General features: G+C 38.1%; 2 protein-coding genes, 1 non-coding gene and 1 pseudogene across 4 annotated transcripts; all 4 read left to right on the top strand.

The window, feature by feature from the left end:
• Positions 1-536: 536 nt before the first annotated feature.
• LOC111324218 (putative carboxypeptidase X1) lies at positions 537-6,646 on the top strand. 2 transcript variants are annotated; one of them, XM_022927711.2, is made up of 9 exons: positions 537-554; positions 883-977; positions 2,623-2,820; positions 3,136-3,278; positions 3,717-3,852; positions 4,644-4,727; positions 4,832-4,898; positions 5,762-5,990; positions 6,330-6,646. In XM_022927711.2, the coding sequence occupies exons 2-9, from the start codon at positions 893-895 to the stop codon at positions 6,366-6,368; spliced, it is 981 nt and encodes a 326-aa protein (XP_022783446.2). In that variant the 5' UTR covers positions 537-554; positions 883-892; the 3' UTR covers positions 6,369-6,646. The 2 variants fall into 2 exon arrangements, with proteins under 2 accessions (XP_022783446.2, XP_022783447.2); XM_022927712.2 differs by lacking the exon at positions 537-554 and having other exon boundaries at positions 812-977; positions 5,762-5,853.
• A 932-nt stretch (positions 6,647-7,578) lies between these two features.
• Positions 7,579-8,502, top strand: LOC111324217 (uncharacterized). The gene has a single exon (XR_016000956.1). It is a non-coding gene; the product is annotated as an uncharacterized LOC111324217 (transcript).
• A 2,669-nt stretch (positions 8,503-11,171) lies between these two features.
• Positions 11,172-14,965, top strand: LOC111324216 (uncharacterized). The gene has a single exon (XM_022927708.2). It carries the CDS (start codon positions 11,466-11,468, stop codon positions 12,606-12,608), a length of 1,143 nt encoding a protein of 380 aa, XP_022783443.2. The 5' UTR covers positions 11,172-11,465; the 3' UTR covers positions 12,609-14,965.
• Positions 13,001-17,313, top strand: LOC148730476 (uncharacterized; annotated as a pseudogene).
• The last annotated feature ends 104 nt before the right edge of the window (positions 17,314-17,417 follow it).

The raw sequence follows: 17,417 nt of genomic DNA on the forward strand, positions 1-17,417 counted from the left end.
CTCTACAACCTTAGTCGTCAACGTTGCCTCGTTCCAATTTTTACAACTCCATAATTTTTCGTTATGAATAATCAAGTACCAAACCTCGCCACGATAACGAGATTTATGGCAAATCCTAAAATGGTTAACTGTATGTATAGCAGGGGTATTTTTAGAACATTCTCTACCTGTAGTTTTACATACTGTGCTTACTGGAGAATGACACTTTACGGCTGAACGTTAGCCGCTGCTTAATTCAAGACAAACAATCAAACAAATTGTTTATCATGTGATCATTATTTATACAGAAGATTACAGAAGCCAGTGAACAAAATGCAACAAAACTAACGACATGACTCAGTTTACTCATGCTCAGCTTTTGAGTGTATGTAGAGTCTCTTCAAAATATTCTAAATTTTACAGCAAGAGTCACGATTTATGTGAATAATGATGTTTATTTGTTAGTGTACTTTATTCCCTTCATTAGATATCTGAGAAAAAAGAATTGACCACGAATTTATCGATTACAGGGCAGTTAACAAGAAAACTGGGTAGAATTTGAAGCATCTGTTTAGGTTTGTATAGAAAGTTATCCTATGATGATGAATCGTCCCTAACTGAATTGCCGAAAATCTCACGAACATTCCTTTGTCTTTTCCTAAATTTTTGACTATTCTTTTAATGCTTTGGATAACAGAGATTACACTAGCAGACATCAATTCCGAGTGTTCTGGAAACAGGCAAAGAACAAAACTACTCGTTCACAGATGACTTCACCTTTTATTCATTTAAACTCATAATTATGATTTAATTGTTTAGAAATCGTATATTTGCATAAAATAAACTGCTCCCTTCAAACTGAGCATATCATGATATCAGAATCTGGTTGTTTACTGCGTTTAGTCGTCTAAGCATGGATTTCCTTGGTAAAGGAAACACCTCGATTTTGATTCTCTTGGCTACGGCTTTGTTGCTAACCCCATGGACTGATACACAAGGTAAGTGTTTTTTTGTGTGCGTATATGTTATTAACATCAGAGATTGCTAGCGAATACGTCTAAGGAAAACCAAGAACGTTTGGAAAACTGGATATCTCAGGGAAAAAGCAGATACAGCTTAAAAACAGATCATTATTCATTTTTTAGAAGCTTCTTTGCCTGCAAAATGAAACAAAGAGGTCGGATGTCGGATGTTTGTTGTTAATGTTTATTCGTTAGCTGTTTGTCGTCCAAGTTGAGCAACAATCACAGATCATTTGATCAATGCAACCGGACGAATTTGAAGAAAGGAATAGAGAAATGCGAATGATTATTTGATGGTGCTACTCATCTGAAATAAATTTTTCACAAACTAGACAAGAATCTAAGAAAAAAAATTATCCTTGAATTAATTTTGGTTCCATCCGTTGATGAGGCAAGAACTTTATACCCGATTACAATGTGTGGAATGAAAAATTTCGCGTATCGAACAAATTTAAATCTGGAGAGTTTATGCGAGCGCGCAAATTACTTTGAGTTTTGAAGTTTTATGGTTTTTATACGCTGGATTGCACGATTTATATTTTAAAGAAACAGAACAATCGTTTGAAAAAGGTAGTATGAACATCAAATAGGTTCGAAATGCAGTGACAATATTGACTTTCCGATTTCACACCTGGCTAGAGACGTTGCGAACAGAAATTGTATATTAAGGCATTGAGAAAAAAGAACTATGATATAATATGATTCACCTCAGATTTGACTATTTTTTTATGTTTGTTTGAGTATTTTTTTCTTGCATAATTTCAGGCTCCAGGGCCTACTGTAACTCAATGATTCCCGTTTGAGAAGAAAAGAACAGCTTTTAATTAGTTTTGCTTTCCGCTTCCAACATTACTATTTGAACAATTTTGTTGATTAGAATGGTCATAAAAATCAATGATCAGGAAAGTATTTTACTATTTAATGGATGTTTTACTGCTTAAAATTAATTTCTACTCCAAAGAGACAACTGCATTCAGTACATAGCTTTATTCCTTTATATCTCTATATTTGTTTATTTTGTTGTATCATAGCGGTTTATTTTAAGCACACATCTAACTAACAGTAAAATTATACAAACGCGCGTATCGACCCACGGTTGAATTAATTTTTCTCTTTCCAAAGCATTTGTTAGACTAAGACCCTTGTAAATAGTGCTAGCATAGTTTTTGGCATAGTTTGTAACGTAATATTTGCACTTCTTATAAAAGAAGCACCACAAGCATAATCAGCCTAATTTTATTATTTTTTAAGAGATCACTACCAGAGTCATGACTAGGAAAGTTGCCATGGTAACCGCAGATAGAGGACTGGGCACATTAGAACTATCAAAGTTGCGTCGGTCCCAGTTTCCGCTTTCTCAGGCAACAACATGGCAGTAGCAAGTTATGTTTTTTCAAAGCACGTGTTTAACTCGAGATAAAGAAGATATTATGCATAATTATTAACTTGTATAACTTTCAACAAGCAGTATAATTTTAACCATAATTTGGAAAAAAATCAGGCAATGCTACTTCTACCAACACAATCTATAAGGGCCTAGTTTATACTTATTAACCGCTGTAAAACAGGGACTTTATTACTTGTTCATATTTTGTTACTATGATTTTCACGGTTTTTGCAGGATGTTCGATTGAAGAGCTAGGTGTTAAGGTGCCAAGCTCGAAAAGGATTCCAGACAAGTACATGACATCATCATCTCACCAGAGTAACGGGAACCAGGCTTTCCGCGGTCGGATTGGTTTGGAGAGCAAAGGATCATGGGCAGATGGATGGTGTGCTTCACAGAGCGACCCATGGCCCTACATTCAAATCTTCTTCGGTATGTGTTTTGACGTAAGCCGTAAAGGCTGAATAGAGTGCAGCAGGTCGAGGTTTATTGAGAGAGAGGCTTTCCTCGTTGAATACAAAAAGAAAACAGTTAGGTTTGCCTTGTTCTGTGGTAAATAAGCAGTATAAAATATTAAATTAGCCACTACACAAGATTTCTTTGAGTAGTTTTGCAAGACTGCCTGGACTTCATGTCTTGTACCCAGAATTCCTGGTCAGTACCTAAACGGAACAAAGCGAGGTGTTAGATTCCGTTTCAACTACAGAACAATATTTTATTGTTTGTCAATCCCTGTTTCTTCCCCAGGACACCTGACAAACTTTTTCGTCATTGAGTCTGAAGGAGTCGTCATTGATGGCGAAAAGATGTTTGTTCAAACCTATGAAGTATCAACCAGCAACGACTCTAAGGCTTGGAGGTTTTATTCTGACGGAGGCATTAAAAAGCAGGTAATACCTATTAAATCGGTTCCGAGCGAACAGAATTCAGAATCCCTCAGTTAAGTATGCATGCAAGCACTCATCCATTTCATCGTGCATACCTGCATGCTGTCATCCATTTCATCATGGAATCAAGCATTGTTCTATGGATTCATGCAGTCATCCATTCGTTCATTTGGCTATACAATATTCACTTACCCTTTCAATTATTTCTTTGTTAATTTTTTGTTTGTTGTTTTGTTTCTTTTCGATTTTTGAAATTTTTCGCTTTTTCCTAACATTCCAAAAATATAAAAAAAAAATTGTCTAAAGTAGGTGAGACTCTTTTTCATCGATAACAGTACTGCGTCATAATTTTCACCAACCCCCACACATAAGGTCGAATGTCTCGAATGGGGCCATTAACCATCTTTAATCGTTCTGATGCATGAACTTATCTGTACATAGTTTTCAGCAAATACCGACGTACAAGCAAAGAACGTGACTTTGACAGACACTTGGGCTCATTATATCCGTATTCATCCAACAAGCCGCACAGGAAAATGGAGGTGTATGCGTATTGCCCTGTATGGTTGTCAATCAGGTGGGCTTAAACTTAAGTTAAGCTGAGGAAATTTATTTCCTTCAACATTCAAATCAAAACCAACAAGGTAGCTTACATTTAACCGCAACTTGAGTGCAGTATAGCTAACTTGAAGGGAAACTGACAAACATTTGAGGAGCGAATCCGGGAATTCGTGATAGACGGGAGGGTCCACATTAAAATTCAAAACACACAAAGTCTAAATGATCTACAAAATATTTCAAGAAAAGTACATCCTAAATTCTTCAAGCTGAATAGTAATATGTGATCCTGTTGTTAGAAGATTTTTTGTGTAACCAAATTAAAATGATTTCCTCTCAAGTTAAGGAAACGACATTCGTTCTCATTGTAAACAGTCCTTTCCAAGACTACTCTGCACAGGGTCGATCAGACAATACACCGATCAATAGAAATAGAGATGTCTTAAATTAGCCAAGTGAGCCTGATCAGTAACTGACACTGATCCACTCGAAAAGAGTATAAAAATTCCGAGTTTACAAATTGGTTCTGAAAGGTTTTTAAAGAGGCAGACACGTTATAATTTTAATACAGTAGTGTAAAAAAAAATCCAAAATATCGTCTCGTTTCTTCAAATAGAAGTCTTATCCTCCAGCTGTTCTACCACTGGACAAAACGTACAAGCTGGTGTAGGTCATCGAGCCTATTAGGTTCATGTATGACCTATTTATGCTTAGATTTTAAAGTATAATAGTATGTAGCAAGCAGTCTCCATTGTATATTGTGCCAAATGTTGTTTGTTCTAAGTTTTATTCTTTTTGTCTTTGAGAAAGATGATCCAAGAAAGTTCCTTGACACTGATCTCATTAGCAATGGAGCACTTGCAGAGAAGCCTTTAAAAGAAACACTCTTTTTAGGTAAGAACTAAAAGAAGGAATGGTTGAGTTTTTCAGTGCTATCGTCATCGTTATCGTTGCTTCCAAAATGCACTTTAGATGCGAAATTTTTTTTTACTTTTCAGTCATCCCAATTGTATTGTTTGGTTGTGTGATCATTGCTGGTCTCTTATGCTTCTGCTGTCGTCACAGGTGAGTAACGCTAGGATTAGACGTAACGGGGCTCGTAAGATAAATTTAGGGACTGGGCATGAAGCAACATTATTGACGAGAAGGGAAGTGAGAGTCCGTAACAGGGAATACCAAAGGTAAAGATCAGTGCTAATACCGGAGCAGCTGCACACCCACCCTTCCCTTAACTCAAAATTAAACCTAACTTGTTATCAGTTCACTATTGTTGGTTTAGAGGGGGGAGGAATGGTGTGTAGTTGCCCTGTTCCGCAGTTTATCACAAAGAAATATTTTACACATTTAATACGAACGTGGGATAAAGAAAAAGATGACTACTGCGTGAGAATTCCAGCCCCAACCAGTTTTGATTTCCTCTCTCGATCCTCTATCACTGAGCTACTGAGAACTCTTTGGTGAAAGCGGTCATGTAAACAGTTTGGAATTATTTGGTTGAATCAGATTTAGAAAGAGGGGACTTTTGCGATAGAAATTTTTGATGAAGCTCTGTTCAAGTTGCAAGCGTATATTTTAGAATTGTATATTAGTGTGGATATGATGTATAGTATATAGAGTACGAAAGAGAACGTGGAGGAATGTGAGAATAATAATGCACTAAGCGCTAGGGAATGATATAATTTGCTGGTGCAAAAGTACAACATGCATCGAGTTATCTGAGGTAAGGTTACGCACGTTGTGAGTTGAATTGTTCAGGTCGTAATTGATGTTTCTTTGCACATTAATGAGATTAACGCAGGTACTTTGCTGGAAAAAACGTCCTGTTTGTTTCTATGTCTACTTTCACTCGTCTGTCGATTGGCCAACCTTAATATTTCTGTAGATCTCTCTTGCGAACCTTCAATAAACGAGAATCATTTGTATCTTAGACCTAAAAGAGCACGTCGAATACGAGAAAAGAAAGAAAAGAAAGAGAAAGAAGCGCAGCATCAGGCAGAGACCAAACTTGGAATTGATAATGGTATAGTCTATGAGCAACCACCTCCTTATGAATTTCAAACTGTCTCCCTTGACTTCGACCACGACATGGAAGATGGCGAAATGCCGAGCATTCACCCCACCCAGTCGGAAAAACCTGTTTTTACTGACGATAACAAGGTAGTCAGGATTTAACTTCTAAAGGCTCTAGTCGAAAATCTTCACGTCCGTATTTAATTATAACAAGGGTAATAAAAGACAAAAGTTTCATCACTCGAAGGCAGCCATTTTGAATTCAAAATACGCGGCGATGTCTGGAACTAAGGCATAGGGCATTGAGGAAAGACTCGGAAATTCGCGAAAGTTCCGATCGCATCAATTAACAATTGTATCAGTTTTTTCTTTTCCTTTATCGATTACATTTAGAATTTCTCTAAAAGAATATCCATACTCTCTACAGGAAAAACTAAAGAGCATCTATACTAACTATTTTCTTTTTCTTTTTTTGCTTTCTTCCAGTTCTACTCATTTGAACGGAACGCTATTGATTATTCCTAAGCTGAAACAACGGTCAGATTAAGCATGCACTGAAGACGTGTGGGAGTAGTTCTTCTTCTTTCTTCATTTGTAATGATACCGCTTAGAATGGAAATTATTTCAGCTTTTCCTCAGCATTGATTTTATGGCTTTATCTATTCCTTGAGGCCAACTCAAAATGTACAATAAGGAACTCGTAAGTTCCATTATTTAATAAACTAATAAAACACTTTGCCGTGGGAAATAAACAAATGGCTTTTAAATCTATAAAAAATTAAAAGTATTTGTACTTCATATGATTTGAGAGGAGAGTTTTGAGTTGATATTTCGTCGCCGGTCTAAACTGTTTGCAATTAGACTTTAGTGGGGAAAATTTACTAATTTGTTGTTTGTTGTTTTGCCTTTACCATTATTTTTTGGCTTCCTAAATGGGTACGATTTGCTATTTCATTTTACAGATTAACGTTTTGAAGTTAATCGATTCCCTGTTAGAGTTACTCCTTTTTTATTCAGAGGCTGCTCTATCATAACAATAAACAGCAGACATGTGTTGAATTCAGAGGTCTCCCGTAAGCTGATATTCTCAGCATGAAAACGAAAGGCCGGAAACAATTATCATGGGAAAAGTCCCCATTAATTTTTAATTGCTGTGTGAGCATGCTCACTAATATTACTAAGAATGGAGAGTTTCCGAATCGCTTACAGGGCATCTTTATAAAAAAAAAAAAGGTCAAAATAAGTCGAGGAAGACCGTGACGTTTTCTATTCTTTGTGGACTCAATGAATTTGAAATGAAAGGGGAAACCTTGAAAAATTACCCCATATATATATATAGATAAATGCCAATTTTTCGCAAAGAGAGAAGTAGCTGTTTTATTATTTCTAGAAAAAGCTTCAGCTCTTCCGGGAAAGTCCCTTTCACCTTATTTACAATTAGTTTGAATAAAATTTTTATAGAATTTTGTATATTGAAATTACTTTGTTACAGAACTTTGAGTATATTATATTACTGAGCTATCAGCAAAATGTGTTGGTCGCTCATACAAGCAGTGTAACTCTCTCGTATCATCTCGTCTCTGCATGTTAATTTCAAAGTTTTTTATAGACGTGACAACCTCGATGTTGGGAAAATCCCTTTGCCTTTAATTATATCTAGCAAACCCGTGTGACGCAGTAGTACTGTGGCGCTTTCTTATTGGCTAGACACTGTGTATTTACGACAGAGTTGCCCTCCTTTGATCAGTAAGCATATTTCGCTTGCGAGGGTTTTCAATTTCTAGCTATGGCGTTTAGTTGGATGTACACAGGCCGTGTAGTGTTCGGTCTTCTCCTGCTCGGTCAGGGGGGATTTTTAGTTGCTTATTCCGTCGATTATGACGAGGTTGCAGTCTGGGTACCGATAGTACAAGGTAGTTTATTTGCTATAACAGCGACCGTGTGGCTTGCTCTCATCTGCAGAAAAGCGAAACTTCGATGGTTGTTTTATGTCTGGGTTTCATATGTTATTGCCCTCATTGTAAACATTGGAATCATATTTGGAAGTATTGGAGACAAACTTGACAGGAAAAACTTCCTTGGCCCTAATGTTCTGAGGGGAGTTCTGTGCGTCACACCTCCGCTGCTGCTGTTGTTGTTACACAATGCCGACGATTTAGATCGATCCGATGAGCGCAAAGATCTAGTGTCCAAGCTTTCCTACCAAATGGTCATCGATCTCTTCGATTTTGTAGATATGATAGATATCGTTTTGGATGACAAAGGAAAAATGAATTGCCCGTTTGCAAACACGGGCAATTCAAGCCTCAACGCAATTCCTGAAAGCTTCGGAACGGCCATGGCTGCAGTAGCATCTGTCAGTCTACTAATGTCAATTTGGCAATTGTTCGAAAACAAGCTATCAAGCGATAAAACAAAGATTCGCTTCGGAACAACAGTTCTTCGCCATATGGCAGGGATAGCTTTGGTTAATTTACCTTTCTTGATCATTCGCTTGGTGGTTTGGGCTGAATACAGAAGAGATGCGTCCATCTTCATTGCCAAGAACATAATATCGATAGTTCTGTCCATTATGAATTTATACACACTTTTTGCAGAAAAATCAGTCAAATCTTGGTCTAATTTATGTGAAAGTTTTTTCTAACTGAGAGACGTCTAAAATGGCAAGGAGTTTTTGTTGTCATTATTCAAACAGTGTACGATGGGTTTGGAAGCACAACTTTGTGAAAACTGCATGGGCAGTACGACAGTGCATGATCGATTAAGGAGTAAGACTTGTGAAATCTGTATAATTACTTTCATAATAGTTTTTCTCACTACATTTCTTTTACTGCTGTATGAGGGAAGCAGACCTGCTAGTTACATTACAAATGTTCTAGTTGCGACTTAGCTGATGTCTCTTGGTTAACGTGTCATGTGTAATTATCAAGAATTGTTAAACAGCGACGCCTGAAGCAATCACTAAACAACGGTAATACAAAGTGAGGACTGTACTTCTCGTAGTGTTCAAGAAGAGTGTGGAATCAGTACGGTTATGAATAATTATGATTATTATCTTTAGATCAGTTGCAATTCGACCTTCGGAAATTACAGTTGTAGTATGCATGCCATCTCCACAAAAAATTGAGTCTATGTAAAATATGGGTAATATTTCTTTTCTTTTAGACTTACACGATTTATTTCACCCACATATATCCGCAATTCACTAAAATAAAAGGAAATATAAACTGATTTAGTCACATCATCTTGCAGTGAAGTCACTATAATTTGAACATCTCTTAGCTGCTTGCAAAAAATGTCTTCAAAACAGCCATCTAGGAATTATTTCTTCAAATTCCAACGTTAAGATCCTACTGAAAAATCAAGTTTCTCCATCATTTTTGCCTTAGATGCAAGGAGAATTGCAAATGATTCCGGTGTCGCAGTGATATGCGTACCCCCGTGATATGTGTATCCCCGCACACATATCACTAGTGATAGGTGTACCCCCTCTAATATGGCGACCAGTGATATGGATCCCCCACCCCCCTCCCACCCTAAAAGGAATAATTACGACAAACTTGTGTTAATGGACTGAAATTGGTGAACCCATAGGCGCATATTTATAGAACTAGGATCCCTTTCTGAAATACAACGAGCTATTCCATCAGCCGTAGGTAGTAACACATATATGCTACGTCGTTTTAACTGTTATAACGCAACGCTCCTACCCGCAGAAAATCCTCCTTTAAAAAACACCCAAATAGGAAGTTAAATGTGTGACACTTAAGAGTAATTATCTGGAGTAAACCCTTTCTCTCCTAACAGACCATTTTAATTTAGCTGGCTTACATACGTAGGTTAATTTACCACCCCCCATAGGGGTTTTTCAGAGCCAACACCCACTCATCCCACCCAGGGGAGGAAACCCACCACACAGTAATCTCGTGCGGGGGAATCAACGTCTCCTACCCCCCTAACCCTGCAGGAGACGGGGCCTACGGTTTATTCCTCCTTATCCGGGAAGACTAGAATATCTATCCATTTCTTGATTATAGAAAGGTAGCAAATTCTCCTCACTTATTTTAAGACCATGAGTATTGGTCCGGTCGGGGCTCAAACCCTCGACCTCCCGCACAACACAATCCGGCGCTCTAACCAATTGAGCTAACCGGGAGGCGGTTAGCGGCAGAACATTTGGCTCCACTTTCAAGCCAAATGTTCTGGCATGACCCCTCCGAAACCTACTACCCCCTACCTCATAAAACAGAACAGTCCCTTATAACAGTATCTTTTGTTATGAGCTTTCAAAACCACTTTAGCACACCAGGTGTATGTTTCCAAAATCACTTGGCCAGGAAATGTGAAACAGGAAACCTCTTCCTCTTCTATCATTCCCTTTCATTTTTGTTAGTTTGTGCTCACACAGGATCTGAGCCCTTAGTGTTACATCCTTAAACAAATTTACATGAATGTGTTGACGAAATTCTGTTTCCAACTAAATGGTCAGAAGTTTGACTTTCTGGTTCTCATCCATCATTAGCCTTTTTAAAACCATCACTTATGTACATTGGTTTTGAAATTGTTTCCCCTCTCCCCCCCACCCCCCATTAACCACAATTCATACTCACTAAAGGTCAGGTGAAGTACCCTTTGGTTAAGCATTCTGTTGATCTTCTTTGATAATCCCTTGTGTCTTTTTTACTGATAGCATAGTTACACTTTTGCAACACATGCAGTTTTAGAGTTTGCCCTTGATTTACAGGTGGCTCGTTATGTTCACAAATTAATAGGCATTATTTTGCTTTGGAACAATGTTAAGTTTTTTGTAGTTTCATTGCTGTTTTGCAAGATTATGTGACATAACTTACGTAGATAAAAAGTTTGCTCTGAAATTTTTTATTTTGGATAGTACATATACATTTGAGGAAGACTGAAACATTACAAGCAGATATTGCTTATCAAGGAGTGGAAATCACCTTTAATAGTAGATTAATACTATCAGTTAACAATCATTTTTGATTGAATTACTTATGTTGATTTATCAATATAAATACCTGATCTTTCGCATGTTGTTCAAATTGGTTGGCCTGTTGTTTTTGTGAGCACTTATTAGACACAACATACACAGTGCTAGGAATTAGAGAAAAATCCAGGTTGTCCATACTGGCAAATACTGGACAACCCAGACTTCGGTTGCCCAGATAAGGACTTGCTTGTCCAGGGCCGTATAGATTTCAAAACAACAAGATAAAACAACAACAACAACAACAACATAGAGGCCCCTTTTAAAGCTGAATTCAAAAGGATTTGATGTCTATAAAATATTAACCCACAAAATCCGTACCTCGTAGCCGCCATATTTTCCTTGAAGCCTTTGGAGGCCCGGGTACAAAGCTTCAGTGTTTTATGTATCCCTACCGGGGATACACATATCACTAGTGATATGTGTGCGGGGATACACATATCACTGCGAAACCGGTATTGATCGTCAAAGCAACCTTGAGTATGATGAACTTATTAAACTATGATATCGATAAAGACAACATTTCCCAGAAACAAAAACAACCACTTCCTAATTTCTAGGAAATACTTCAAGTCTGAGTAATCGATTCGGGAAAGTCCCTTCTGGCCTATTTTTGCATGACGGAAGAGAATGTGTCGCTTGTTGATTCGCTACAAGCGTTTGCAGATTTGGAACGTCAGCGTTTTATCTTAAGCAATTCAGAACGTGTTGCTATCGAACCGGCTTCTTGTCCTTCGATTTCTCTGATCATGGCTCGCTGTCCCTTTGAATTGACACTGAAGAATACAGGACGGATCGCATTTGGTGTTATCTTGGCGATTCAAGCCATTTTCCTAGCTTGCTACTCAGGCCGGTATAAAAGTTGTGAATGGTATAGCTTATTTACAGTTTTCCTGCCAGCATTTTGTGCGTGGTGTGTGTTGTTACGTTTCAAGAAAGCCACACTTCGTTGGCTGTTATTAGTCTGGATTCTCTACATTGTTGCCTTGATAGTGAACATCGGGATCATTTTTGGATTGGTTGGAGACAAACTTGGCACCAAGAAGTTCCCGAGTCTAGGTCTCTTAAAAGGAATTCTATGCCTAACGCCTGCTCTGTTATTGTTATTGCTACACAATGCAGATGACCTGGATCGATCTCAAGAACGCAAAGATTTAGTGTTAAAGCTATCTTTTCAAATGGCGATCGATCTGTTCGATGTCATTGACATGATAGACATTGTTTTGGATGACATAGGACGCGGTAATAGCGTTCAGAGCTCGTGTGTAGATATTATAGCCACATTAAACAGAACGCTTGTAGTGACTTTACCGAACTGCTCACTCGACAATTCAGGGATACCAACCTTGGAAGCAACGAAAAGCCCTGCCATACCTCCAGTATTCGGTGCAGTGATGGTTGGAGTCGCGTGCTCCAGCCTCTTGTTGTCTGTATGGCAGTGGGCTGAAAACAAGCTCTCCGCAAGTAACCCGAAGATTCAATTTCGAACGGCAGTTGCACGCAACGTTCTGGAGGTGATCTTTGTCAATTTCTTTTTCTTGATCATTCGTGGAGTGGTTTTTTTCATGTTTGGCCAAGAAGACTTCGTTTTTATAGCCAAGAATTTCATCGCAATAGTTTTCTCAATTTTGGAAACTCACTCTCTTTGTGAATCGCATTCAACCAATTTCACAACTTTATGTAAAGAGGAATGGCGGAAGTGCTCCGCGAGACTTAGAGAGTTCCATCAGCGACTGAAGCGAGTTATGACTTGCAGATAACTATCTAAAAAGTTGAAAAGCAAAACACTTTGCCGGTGTCCCTCGAACAATTAGTATGCATAACGTTATATGATAGTTTTAAACTATAATTTGGTTATTCATGATCTAAGGGCCTGATTACATGAGCCGGGCTGGCTCGGTTAGCCGGGCTGGCTCGGTTAGCCGGGCTGACGTCAGTTTGGCGGGATCTCAACACGTTTGTCAAACGCAACAAAAATGAACCTCGCGATTACATGACAACCGGGCCGGCCCGGTAAACCCAGATCCCGGTATCGCGGTGCCGGGATCCCGGCTAACCAGGCTGAAATTTTCCTATATAATCGCGTTTAGCCGGCTCAGCCCGGCTCATTAAGCCAGCAAGAGTTCAGCGGGTAATACAATGCTCATGCGCAATGGTCTCAATTTCATGCAAACATGGCGGCCACGAAATTGAAGTCGACGATTTTGGAATGGTGGACGACTTTCTTCGGGCGCTCGGTAAATTCAAAGCTAATATGGAGTATCGCAACGTGGACTTCAATGCTGATAAAACAAGCAATATGAAGCAGTGAGAAAGGCGATAACGAGAAAGTATTCTTTTGGCAATGTTGACTTGTTTGGGCCAGAAGAAACTACTGCCATTCCCGAAGATGTCGAGGAGTCTCAGAGGAAAGAGTTGGTGGAAAAAGCCAATTCAGAGAAAGCGCTAATCAAGGAAGGTTATTCCAGGGTGATGGAAAAGATAAAAGAATTGCGGCAAAAATTTAGTAATGCTGTGACAATGGGATCTAAAAGTGGTTCTAGAAAGTTGGCAATGGAGTTCTTTGATGTAATGGTAAAGATACTGAGGAGGATCAAAAAATCAAAGCTCGCTCCGGTCTCCCGCGGTTCATCACCCCACTTATCAACAGGGCTGGCTCGCCTCATGTAATACCGCGCTGAATGTCATCTCGGCACACCAAAGCAGCCCAGCTAACCGGGCCAGCCTGGCTAATGTAATCAGGCCCTAAGTATTGGAAATCTAGAGTGTTCTCACAGTATTTAATCTCAGCCTAGCGACCCAAAAAGACCTCGTAAGACGTTCGCAGCACAGTAAAAAGTTGCAATATTTTCTTTATGTAAGCAAACGATGCATCACCGATCTCATTCTGTAATAATTGATAAATTTAGTCACTGGAATAGATAAAAGAAAAATAGGATCACTGAAGCCTTGTAACCTAGGCTTTGCCCGCCAAGAAGCTTCACAAAAAAAACATAAAATAATTCAAACAACGAACGAAATTGCTATTTAACTTAAATAATGTAAATAATATTGTTGTTGAGTTCATATTGAATTCAAAATTAGTATTCAAAGACAAAATTGTGTCATTTGCAATGATTTTAAATGTTTCCACCGTTAGAGAAGGGAGAATTTTCTAAAATTATTTAACCTAAATCCTTCCAATCATTTGGAGGTAAACGAAGAAAACAATGGGCAGTTATGATTAGATGCAAAATTTGTTTTCTAAATAATTTAGGAAAATTAAGAAACTCGACAGTCTCTCTTGATGTCAATTACAAAGACCCATCAGGTTTTTTCATTTGCATTTGTTCAACTAAGCTTTCTTGGAAAAAATTTCATTATTGTACTGACTTTCTCGGGAACAATATTCTTGTTTAATGTACTAGCACTAACTTTGGTGTACTTTGAGTACCATCACTGTACCAGGCCATGGCTTATGGCCTGGTAGAGTTAGTAAATGTTCAAACCTACTTTCTAGCTTCATTGGAAATGATGATGATTTTTAAATAACATCTGACATGTTTAACAACCATTTGCAACTTTGATACCGATTCTGTAAGGTTATGAGTGCTTTGAGTTTGATTGATACTATTACTTTTTAAGATGCATATTACAACTACCAACAACTGAAGCGAGTGATAACTTGAAGATGATGATTTAATTAAATCACATTTATATCATAAGACTTAATGAGTTTAGAAGCAAATTCCTTTGCCCCTTTGCCTCGAATATTTTGTGTGTGAGATATCATGTAATAGTTTTGAATTATATTTTAATTATCCACGATCTAAGTATTGGAACTCTAGATGGTGATTGAGTCTATAATGGTAAAAAAAAAAATCAATTATGGTTTCTCAGTTTTAAAACCGTTGTTCACTTTAGATGACGACGGTATTACGAGTTCCCTGTCAAAATACATTGTTTAAGACAAAATCTCTCGGAAAAGTGCTGGCAAAGCGCTTAACACTCTGTATGATAAACAGAAGAAATGAATCAACACGATAAGGTAACGTACTATCTACTTTCAGAACTAATTCAATAAATAAATAACTCACTACATTCTATATTTCATTATTGAAAGCATTCTTTATTTGTGTTTGCAATGTAATAATTTTGACTATTGTCTGAATCAGATGGCAATCGATTTTTGCATAAACAACGAACCCTAAAATATCACAAAAACATTATTTGACTTCATATAAAAAGGTTCATGTCTCCTCCAATCTTGTGGATCATCTTCTGGGTGAAACAACGATTCGCCGTAAGTTAGCAGTTTTCCGCAACATTGCGCATTCAACTCCTTTTCGTTAATTTCCTGTTCTTGATTATTCGTTCTTGGACGCGAATACGCCAGAGATGAATCTATTTACTATTGCAAATACCATCTCGATATTTTTTTCCATTTTGGAGGTTTTCGAACTTTTTGAGTCGCATTCTGAGCTGTCAATGAGTTATGTATAGTTGTTTGAGAGATGTGGATTGGATGACCCCTCTCAATTGATATTAAACTGAAAAGTGTTGTTATCAGCTGCGTTTCTTTATTCAATGGTATGGTACATTGATATATCATTGTTTACATAACATACTAAATGACTTTTACTTTTGTTTTATTTTTTGGAGCAGTGAAACCTTTTATCCTTAGCTTCAGTTTGTCTGACAGTAGCTGTCACAAAAACTCGATAACAAAAGTCAGTCAACTAGAGATTGATCGAGATATTCTGTATAAAAGTGAGTATTTTGAAGCGAAGATATGTCAGTTGAACTTTTGCGCAATTTTTTTCTCCTGTAAGACAAGAAAGATATATCTCCAATCCTTTACCTTAAACCCATCCAACCAATTGAAGAAAGAAAATTTTAAATTTTTGTTAGCACAAGCCTAGAAGTTGACTCAACTTGTGAACACGACGTGGGGCAGCTGTAATTAGATGCAAAATCTGCAACTTGAATAACTCAAGGGTGTCATTCAACTCGACAGTTGTGCATATTACGTCATTTTCAAAGACCTCTATCAGATTTCTCTTTGTCTTGTTCAAGTCAGCTTTTTCCGAAAAGATTACTAAGAGATTGGACCAGAAAACAGGGTCGTCTAAAAACACGATGAAGGGATGATCTCACCATACAGCTAGGACCTGCATGGTCGAGATTGGCTAAAGTCAGATACCTGTGGGATCATTCCAGGGGGGAGGGATTCCTCCGCCAGGAGTGAATTCAGCCCTAATGATGATAATGATGATGATGATGATGATGACTCCGTTTTCTCGGAAACTGAACTTTCTCCAGTTTGGTGTACAGTCTGCTTTGAAGTAAAAGCTTTAACTTCGCTGTTAAGCCTTCTTTAAGCAGCAAGTATCGTAGAGGTAAGCTAAAGAATACTTTTACCGTGGCTTTATGGTTAGTGTGCATTCGGCGACTCCTTTTCTTCGGCTTGGGGCATCCAGGTCTTTTCGCTGGCTTCGTATCCTGCAGAATCACACAAATAAGAAGATGGTTTCTATGTACTAGTTGTCCTGTACGGCCCTGCAGTTGTTCTTTGGCTTTATATCCTGTGCGACGACAAGGAATTACAATGGTTATTTGCTGTTTGGACGTTCTATGTCGTTGGTTTCGTGATCTTTGTTAGGGTCATATTTGGACTGGAGCCCATTGAAGATAAACTTGACAAAGCGAAATTCGTCAGTCCAGACGTTCTGAAGACAACACTTTGCCTTACTCCGGTGATTTTGTTGTTGCCTACAGGAACCGATTCCATCGACTACAGAGATCTGATATGGCAGTTGTTTCTCTGAATGGCGTTGGATTTCTTCGATGGAGTGGGAAATACTGGATGTTATTTTCGAAGAGAATAAATTCAGCCATGGCGTTCCTAAAAGATTTGAAAATGCAATGCTTGCATTTGTCTGTATCAGCTTTCTGCTGTCTCCTTTACGGCTGGTCGAGATAAAGATCAGTGTTTTATGGCTGGTCGAGATAAAGATCAGTGTTTTCGGAGAGTGGAAAATCCGCAAATGGACAACTGGTTTACGCACCACCCTACAAATTTTCTGTGTTAATTGCGTGTTTTGGGGGCTCCGCTTGTATCTCTGGCAAGGCTCCGGAAAGGATGCCTCCATTCTTATTGCTGAAAATTCTATAGTTATTTTTCTTGGCCTCTTCGAGATATGTTCAATCTGTGAGTGTTGTAGTTGTGACGATTACTAAGCGAAATTTCGAGTAATCGCTTGAGTGCTTATCATCCGGATAAAGCTGCCAATGTGTCTGGACAAACCATGAATAAATTTGATACAAACAGTTTGTTTTACTAAACCATGAGTGTTTTCCTCTCTTGCTCTTCCTAACATCACTCTTGAATTGATATACGAAAATGTTTCCTTCTGAATTTATAATGTGCCAGAGTTGATCCTTTTCCTTCTTTTAATGGATCTGTCTTGGATGATATGCGTGAAAAAGAAAGGGCTAAGTTTGTGTGCAAGGCGATGTTAAGTGAATAACGATATTTACATCCCTTTCCCAAGTTGTAAATATTCACAACTACGAGATTATCATGTACA

The sequence above is a fragment of the Stylophora pistillata genome, chromosome 5, assembly GCF_964205215.1.
Source record: "Stylophora pistillata chromosome 5, jaStyPist1.2, whole genome shotgun sequence".
NCBI classification, from domain to species: Eukaryota; Metazoa; Cnidaria; class Anthozoa; order Scleractinia; family Pocilloporidae; genus Stylophora; species Stylophora pistillata.